The following is a 9,746-nucleotide window of genomic DNA, read 5'->3' as shown; positions in this document are numbered from 1 at the left end:
ATCTTTATTATATAGCATTTAAATTCATTTATTATCATCGAGAATCTTGATATTAACTCTGATCCGATACATTGATCATTTCCTGATGCGAGTCATGCACTTAATCCACCTGTTTTGACATTTAAAGTGATTGCCATTGAAAAGAATCATTTATAAACGTATAAACGAGAAAAACATACTCCTTTATAGAAAAGAGAGAGATGCGAACATCCGAGACGACGCTTTGTCTACCAGAGATGTATTATAACTTTAAGTCGAGGTGGCTTTTTACGTTCCACTAATTATAATAAATGCGATAAAAGGAACATGCTTTAAAGCGTTTAAAGGCTTTAAAAATACTACATTTTATTTTATGCAAATTTTTAAAAGTAGGCAATTTTGTAAGATCTTCTAAATCGTTAATTATACACGTAAAGTATCTACTTTACTGGTTTCGAGTTCATTAATTTAATGTTAACAAGTTTGTTTAGATTTACATTTATTATTACATTAACCGATTGCCTGCCAACTACAGGGGTTGGCAGGCAATCGGTTCGGTCTTGTCTGAGAATAGGAAGGGTTTAGGCCCTAGTCCACTGGCTAATTGCGGATGTTTGTAAACATTATGGAGAACTCTCAGCGATGCTTTTTTCCTCACAATGTTTTTTCTCACCATCAAAGCAAGTTTGTTTAAATTTACATTTATTATTACATTAACCCATTGCCTGCCAACTACAGGGGTTGGTCTTGTCTGAGAATGGGAAGGGTTTAGGCCCTAGTCCACTGGCCAATTGCGGATGTTTGTAAACATTATGGAGAACTCTCAGCGATGCTGTTTTCCTCACAATGTTTTTTCTCACCATCAAAGCAAGTTTGTTTTAATTTACATTTATTATTACATTAACCCATTGCCTGCCAACTACAGGGGTTGGTCTTGTCTGAGAATGAGAAGGGTTAAGGCCCTAGTCCACTGGCCAATTGCGGATGTTTGTAAACATTATGGAGAACTCTCAGCGATGCTGTTTTCCTCACAATGTTTTTTCTCACCATCAAAGCAAGTGATATTTAAATCCTTAATTGAACATAAATCCAAAAATTTAAAGCAGGGAATCGAATTCGTTCCACGGAAAGGCAGGCAGTAGATTTATCCACTTGGCTATCAACGTTTATTTATTTATTGTTAAGAACTAATTTATAGCTGTAAAGATGGAGAATTATTGTAAGTTACTGGTTTGTTTAATAATATAATAAGGCCATTTATTTAAAGGTCAGCGGAACAAGATTCCAGTTTCGAGACGAAATCGCCTGAATTTTATGGAAGTCCAGAAATTTTAACAGCCTTTGTTTTCGATGACTTTCAGATGGATTTTTTTTATGAAATTCCTACTGTTTGCTTCTTTAATACACAACACATATTTTACTCAATGATTAAAATACAAAACCAATTTAGGTTTAAGAATGTGTTTAAAATGCAAAACAGATGTATTTGAATTTTAAAACGTTTTACGGGATGCAATTATATATTTCTACAAACATTAGATAGAGAGGTATACTGTTGCATGTATAGAATATAGTTATATTTACTACCTAAAAATAATATTAGTAAAGATTTAAAAATGTACTAAATGGAAGTTATGGGTTACTCTAATATTATAAATGCGGAAGTGTGTCTCTTTGTTGCGTACTATCGGGACAGCCACTTTTGGCCTGACACGGGAATGGAACCTGCAACCTCATGTTATGCATGCTAAGCACCATACCAAAAGGCAGTTGGAATTTTAACCTTTTTTTCAAATTTATAAATATTACGAAATTTCGCAAAAAAACAGCGGAAAATCTCCTATCCCAATTAAGTTTTGAATAAAACTATTGGTCAGCTAACAATCCAAAAAAGATAAAGAATGAAATTTTGTTCGAAATCCATTACCTATCTTATAAAATAAAAGATATTAAAATGCAAATTAATAAAGCACGAACAAAAATTCACCTCAGGTGGTAAACCGGCTCAGTTGGCAACAGACAAGATGTCTCCTAATACACGTTGCTTCACGCTTTTAATAATAATTATTTTGTACCCGTATTCATTCTTCGTTCAAAAGGAGGTTTTTTAATTCTTTGCGGTTTTTTAAAAATTTCATCAATATATACGAAGTAATATATGCTATAACTGAATACTAAGAAATGTTCTTGTTACTATTAAGTTTCATTTTATAATTTTTGGGGTTCAGAGACAATTACACCCTTATTTCAATCTGTCCGTCCGTCCCTTCACCCACCTCAGAAGCGGCTTGAGGTGCAGGTGGTGAGGAGGTGAAGTTAACAATTATTCAAAATTATATCGCAACATCAACGGTTTCTTATTTTCTAACACCATCGTTGCGTGGCCCTTCATTATTTACATTAATATCATTTTAACAGTTAGGACTTCGACTTTCGAGGGCGAGTTCGAATCCCAGCACGCACCTCTAACGTTTCCAAGTTACGTGCGTTGTAAGCAATTAAAATATCACTTGCTTTATCGGTGAAGGAAAACAGTGATACCTGCATACCTGAGAGTTCTCTATAATGTTCTCAAAGGTGTGTGAAGTCTCCCAATCCGCACTGGGCCAGCGTGGTGGATTACGGTCTTAACCTCTCATTGTGGGAGGAGACCCGTGCCCTGTAGTAAGCCGGTAATGGGTTGATATGATGATGATGATGGCTTATTAATAAGAATTAAAGTTTTCGATGAGGTATTTTACAAATGTATAAAAGCTGCCACTGTTAGAAATATATCAATTGATAGCCTTCCATCAGATATTCAATTAAATTTCAACGTTTCAGCATATAAAACATAAATATCCTTGGAAGTGAATAGTAGACATGGCTATGCGAATATCTTCCCTTAAACTGCGAAGCTCATAAAATTAAGTAGCCTTACTACTACGACTCATAAATGGCTATGATATTCTTTCCTTGTTTTTAGCCGCCTATAATTTTACTTAAAGACTACTTCCGTTCCGACCAATATCTGTCAACATATTTCCACCTTTGGCTTGGACGTATCACAAGAAACTCGATTTCATTGACAACCACCGGCTGCCGAATAATGAGTTTTAAATTATTACTGCAGATAAAAAGTGGTTGGATGACGTCCGTTTAACCTTAATTTATTTCGTAAGTGAAGACACTGAGTGAGCTTTTCTCGAAGACATTGTTGCTGTTTTAGGACATATTTTCGGGGCAGGAACTGGTTGAAATGAAAATTACGCTGCATTTATTTTACAGGATGGATTATTTTCTTGGTAAGGAACACTAAGGGGTCGAAGCAGTACTGTAGCGGCTATGAACAGAAGCGGCAGGTGTCGGCGTCACGGCGTCTCCATGGGAACGCGGAGAACAATATTTAAGCGCGCGCGTGAACGTTAAACACACAGATTGCTAAAGTCCGGAGAGCGCGCGGCACACGTTGTGCAGTGGACCACCGGCGAATTATAATATTTGACGTTTCGTAAATATAAGTGAAAACTTTTGTTACGAATCGCAAAAGTATATCGTGTTTTATTATTTCAGTTTAAAGTGTAGTGAAAAAATAAATCAAGATGATTGCCCTAGTGTTTGTTGTGGGAGGTCTCTTTGCGGCAGCAGAGAGCAGCTGTGGAGCTGGCAAACAAGTACTAAGTAAGTAATTAACTTAATTTCTTATATTAAGTACACTTTAACCGGCAATTTTATTTTTTTATGCTGATAAATCACTAGCTTAATTATTCTTAGTGGCTGTTAGTTCGTTAAGATATTTCAACTTAACATTTAGTTGGTTACAAGATTCAAATTCAAAAGAATGGATAAAATTATCAACTTGTTGTTGCTTGAATCAACACACTTTAATACATTAAATTATTATGGTTCTATATTTGCTAAATTAATTTTTCAAGAATATCTTTACTAACCATTCGATGTTTTTTTTTAATTGGAGAAATTATAAATTACGTGGAAGGAAAACTGTCAAAAAGCCAATAAATTGTTTCGCCGCCACCCAGTCTAGATTCGGTTTGAATTTATGTAAAACATCTTTTTAGCATACTCGTATCAAACGAGGTCGTAAAATTTTATCGACTTAGGCACCTATGAAACACGGATCATTATACCGAATAGTAATTTTTCACCTTGATAGTTGATTTTGGACGATGAAGATCAAGAACATACGTGATATTATATTTTATCAAACAATTGTATTGACACGTGTTTATATTAACGAATCATTCTATAACTATTATCTCATATGGCTTAGTAACTATTACATCTCGTGGCTTAGAATGGTTACGGTCTTCTGTTATTTACAATTCATTAAAACGATTCACTTAGTGTTTTATTAGTTTTAGTTATATTTTAATTTTAATTAATAATTATATTTCTTATCGTTATATTCTTGATTGTTAAAGGAACCGGAGGCTTGACAGCTTATGAAAAGCAGGCGATAGTAGACGCTCACAACCGTTTGCGACAATCAGTTGCTTTAGGACAAGTGTCACGACAACCACCGGCAGCTAATATGATGGAAATGGTATGTAAAAATACAAAAATTATGACTCTACTTAGTACATTTTACAACCTGATTGAATATTCAATTGGTGATAATATATGAAAATTCTTTTATGGCACCAAATTTGTAAAGCTAATATACATAATTGTAAAAATAGAAATATACTTATCGTGAGGAAAACGTGATATTGCCAGTTGAAGGATTTCATTCTATTGCGATTTTTTTTGTGTTCACACAGCTTTAAGAGGTTAAGCTTCTTCTAAATCATTAAAGGAACGCAAATTAAATAAACAACCCTATGTTTATAGGAAAAGGAAAATTAGTTAGTTAAACTAATAATAATTTTAAATAAAGTGAGCTTAGTAATAATCTTTTATGTAACCAAAATCAAACCAAATCTGAATAAAGGCTTATTATTATTAGTATTATGTTATAATCTAATGAATGACATAATAAACAAAAATGTCTGTTAATAATTGCCAAATAGATACTTAGGTACTTTAACCTATCCAGCATAAATTGATTATTGACACCTAATATCAACTAAATCGTAAAATAAGTCAAGGACAAATCTGTAACTGCAAAAACGAGTTTTTACAAAAGGATTTTTTTTGCATTTTAATTGTTTATAAATTATTGTACAGGAGTACTGTTCTGGAAACTTCTGGGTTATGCTAACTAGGAATGCCCTTCATCATGAAATCCATAAAAACAACCAATTTATTCCAATAAATTAAAACCTTTAAACCACTTAGAAATCAATCAATTTGTTTGGCAACTACGTTCCCACAAACATCTATAGTTACAAATAAGATAAATGCTCTAGTTTGAATGGATGAGTAACCACTCAATACAAATACTGAATAGATCTGGTTGATATTAAGCACATAGATATAAAAAATAGTCTGGAAAAGTAGATATACATAATAGTCTGCAATAATACATGGTTTAGATAAATTTGTTTTTCTGTTTTTACAGAGCAAGAGATTGATATGTTTTGTTGCACGGTGGTAGTTCAGAGGTCAGAATATAACACAAAATGGCCACGATAAAACTCGCGGTCGATAACTAGTCTTATTATAAATGCAGCCTAGATAATTTCTAGTCATTTTCGAAAGATGCCTAAATTTTTTTTTGATTTTAATAAGCTTATTCCCAATGTAAAGCTATAATTTATAACGTAATATATAAAATTAAAATGTTTTTATTGGCAAGTTCTGGTTTATAGACAGGTTTGCATCATTTTGCAATGCATAATTTTATATTTCGCGCTTTTGCGATTATTACACCAGTGCAGCCAATAATATGTTTGTATAGAGAACCTACACAAGTAATTTTATATTAAAGAATCGTTACCACGCCATTTTAACGGGACCTTAACGCAACTGGTTGATTTTTCAACAAACGATTAAGCTTCGAAGAATTATCGTAGCTGGTTCTCTCTTAACCACGAAAATCTTGATAACGTTAACGGCGATACGAAAGCGATCGATAAATCGAAAGCGAAGGTATTGCGACTCCAAATGACATTGACCTCGCAAGGGTTCAGCGTCCTCCACAGTACTCACATGATGTGTATTTGTTGTTTGCCTTTCCATTTTACTTGACGACTTTTGTTCCTGTAATAATGTATGGAATTTGTTTTTCATAGGTGTGGGACGATGAGTTAGCAGCGTCGGCGCAACGTTGGTCTGACCAATGCACCACTGCACATGACAGTGCTTCCCAACGCGATGTCGGTCGCTTCCCCGTGGGGCAGAACTTAGCAGCCACGTGGACTACTCGCCCGCCATCTGAAGCAGTGGATTCCGAGCCAGATTTCATGAAGCAGATCAATGCTTGGTTCGCTGAAGTCCATATTTTTGGATTCAAACCTATCAGCGGTGGACGTGGAACAGGACATTATTCTCAGGTAAGATATATTATCATCATCATCATCGACACGTTACCAGTTCATTATAGGGCACGGGTCTCCTCTCAGAATGAGAATGGCTTAAGCTGTAGTCGACCACGATGGCCAAGGGCAGATTGGTAGAACTCAAACAACCCTGGGAACATTATTAAGGACTTTCAATGTTTCTTTTCAAGGGCAGATTGTTAGAACTCAAACAATCTTGGGAACATTAATGAGGACTTTCAATGTTTTCTCGCAATGTTTTCCTTCACCGTAAAAGCAAGTAATTAATAGTAATAAAACACCAAAAAATTAGAAGGTACAAGGGATCGAACTAGTAATTAAAGTTTTTGGATAGTACTTAGTTGATAGTTCCTCAAACTGGAATTGTGATTTTAATTTTTCATTGATTGAAATGAAAATGGAATAAAACAGCAACAATGGAAATTGAAGCTTAAGGCTTATAATTAAACCCGTAATAGAAAGATATCAATACTAAAATAATATAGATTGATGAAAAACATGCCCTTGTTAGGTACTTACTGTTGTCATTCAGAAATTTTATACCTAATAATTTTTTTGAAAATCGTATACTATGCATATAGGCCATAAAAGTGTATGATAAAATCACGTTTGAATACTTTTTTTTATATCTATCAAAATTGAATATAAATTATCAATATTCAGAGTTTATTTATACGAGATAACGTTTGTCTTATGCTTTGTGGTAAGCTGAACGCTGATCTAGGTTGGTATCTAACCTGATTTGTTTTATTGCAGTTGGTTTGGGGTGAGACATCGCAAGTTGGCTGTGGTTACACCTTCTACTATGACCCTGCTCGTGGCTACACCAAGTTGTACGTTTGCAACTATGGCCCCGGTGGCAACGTTATTGGATCCAACCCGTATGAGAAGGGACACCCATCATGCGGTGCCTATGGACTCGCTGATTCCAGGAAATATTCTGGTCTTTGTTGTAAGTATTTTTTATAAAATTAACTGATTCATGAACAAATAAATCTTATAACAACTCCCAACGGGCCTATAATCATCATCGGTATCCGTTATACTCGCTTAGTCGTCTCGTATGACACCCGCGGTAAGAGGAGTGGTGATAACTGTTTTCTGATCTGCTGTCACAACACGAAAAAGATACGAGAATTGGCAATAAAAAAGTCATTTATTTCGACCGACTTGGATCATAAATTGTTAGTAAAATACAAAGTTAAATATTAGTAAACTTACCCCAATGAAATAGTTTATGTAAAACACGTCGGCATGCCCGATCGGAAAGCACATACCATGCAGCAATGGTACAGGTACTGACAATCAATACTGCTAGCAAGTGCCCTTAGAGGGCCGCTGGAACCCAACCCTGCGCACCAAGGATGTACACCATTTTCACATGATCAACAAAACAACATATATGCGCAATACTTAATAATAAAATCAGTTATGTTAGTCTGGAGCCCTGACCGCCGGTTGCTTGGGCATTCAAAAGCCCCGCAAGCGGAGGTTGGATGTTTTTTTTTTATAAATTTTTAATAGCGTTTTTTACCTTATTTTTAAGCATTGTTAAGAATAAAAAAAAATGAAAAAGAATAAATGATAACTTGTAGAAAATATCAGTTACTAATTTTACGTATAATGAATGGCAAATATTAATTCGATCGCTAAACCTCCTTTTATATGGCTTATGAAAAGGGTAACTAAATTTTAAATAATATTAAAAATACTATTTAAATAAGCTACATTACGATAGAAATGTTTATATTGACACAAAAACGTATTTGAAATAAATAAAAACACGACTGCCGAACACGAATTTTCAAATTTGTTAATGCCGCCAATTGGTTTAGAAAATAAAAATATTGTCACTCGGGATTACTCAAGGATTCTAACCTTAAATACCCCATGTATCCAAATCTGTTCAGCCAATTAGAAGTTATGGTGGAATAATGAAACCCACATTTATACATTTTATGAAAACAATTTTACACCTCAGATTTGGGATGTCGTGTAGGAATGTACCTACATGGTTTTTTCTTGTGACTTACGATCTTGATCATTAGTAGAAACCCTATTTTTAAACTCCCTGGCGTAACAGTTTGCGCTGTGAATTTAAGTAGGAAGTCCCGGCTTCGATTCCCGGCTGGGGCATTTGGGAATTTATTATTTCTGAGTTTTCTCTGGTCTGGTTGAAGGCTTCGGCAGTGGCTAGTTACTACCCTACCGACAAAGACTTGCCCCTAGGCAATTTAGTGTTCCGGTGCGATATCGCGTAGGGGTAAAACTACCATACTCCCCAATAGTCCGCTATCATCTTAGACTGCATCGTGAGATTGCAGTCAAGGGCTAACTTGTAGTGGAATAAAAAAACAAACTTTTGTAAATTACTTTAGGAAAGGATTTTACTTTTTTCAAAAATGATTTTTTTGTTTTTACTGTTTTACTAAATACCCCTTTCTCTTGTTTTAGCCACAAGCTACACCGCAACTTCTAGCTATCAAACCGATAACAACAACAACGGTTACATCTCGAATGGCATTCCCGACAGCACAGTGGAAGCTCCGGGCTTCAAGTACCACTTCTACAAACAATTTGACAATCAGTACCAGTATCAATACCAACAGCCGGAGACCTTCTACAGAGCGGAAACCTCGACCTTCAGCCCGCTCATCAGTATATTGAAAACCGCCTCAAACTTGTTCTCCAAACCGAAGTCGCAAGGTTTTAGGCTTGGCAACGTCTATGTTTAAGTGTACTAACTGTAGTATGAAATTTTGTAGCAGTATTTATTTCACTATTGTGACAGAGTGACTCGACTGATCGTTTGGGCCTGTTATACGCAGAGCTTGGAACATTATAGAAAATATTCCTTGGTTTTACAAGGAGCTTAAGGACTATCTTATTGTAACCAGTTGTTTGTGAGTGAACTTCGGACAGTTTGGAGGTCTTATAGTTTTTGCTAAAAAAAAAACAATATGCTGTCGTGAATGACCTTCTAGTATTAGATTAGCGTGAAGTATGTTATTGTTTAGATAATTTATATTTTTAATAAATATTTACATATTAATTTATTTATTTTCATTCTTTGTTAGCTTTGTATTAACATAAATAGGTACTTAGGAAGCATTATTATTGTATTAATTGTTAACAAAGTCTTAAAAAAAGATATTATATTCAATAAATTTAAAATATCAACTATCAACTGAGAATTGTTTGGTTATGGCATCACCCTTATTGTATTTAAATAGAAGATATTTTATTAATTCTAGACATTTCAAACCAAAGGTAGCCTTTAAATGCTATCTAAACGACTTGGCTTCAAAATACCCCTGAACCTGATTT

At 34.6% G+C, this 9,746-nt stretch overlaps 1 protein-coding gene across 1 annotated transcript; it reads left to right on the top strand.

Annotated features, from left to right (window-relative positions):
• Window positions 1-3,410: 3,410 nt before the first annotated feature.
• Window positions 3,411-9,425, top strand: LOC120626301 (venom allergen 5-like). The gene is made up of 5 exons (XM_039893770.1): window positions 3,411-3,639; window positions 4,401-4,522; window positions 6,153-6,413; window positions 7,176-7,371; window positions 8,874-9,425. The coding sequence occupies exons 1-5, from the start codon at window positions 3,561-3,563 to the stop codon at window positions 9,152-9,154; spliced, it is 939 nt and encodes a 312-aa protein (XP_039749704.1). The 5' UTR covers window positions 3,411-3,560; the 3' UTR covers window positions 9,155-9,425.
• Window positions 9,426-9,746: the final 321 nt, after the last annotated feature.

Source organism: Pararge aegeria, chromosome 9 (assembly GCF_905163445.1).
Source record: "Pararge aegeria chromosome 9, ilParAegt1.1, whole genome shotgun sequence".
Taxonomy (NCBI): domain Eukaryota; kingdom Metazoa; phylum Arthropoda; class Insecta; order Lepidoptera; family Nymphalidae; genus Pararge; species Pararge aegeria.
This window is presented reverse-complemented; position numbering and strand designations above follow the sequence as displayed.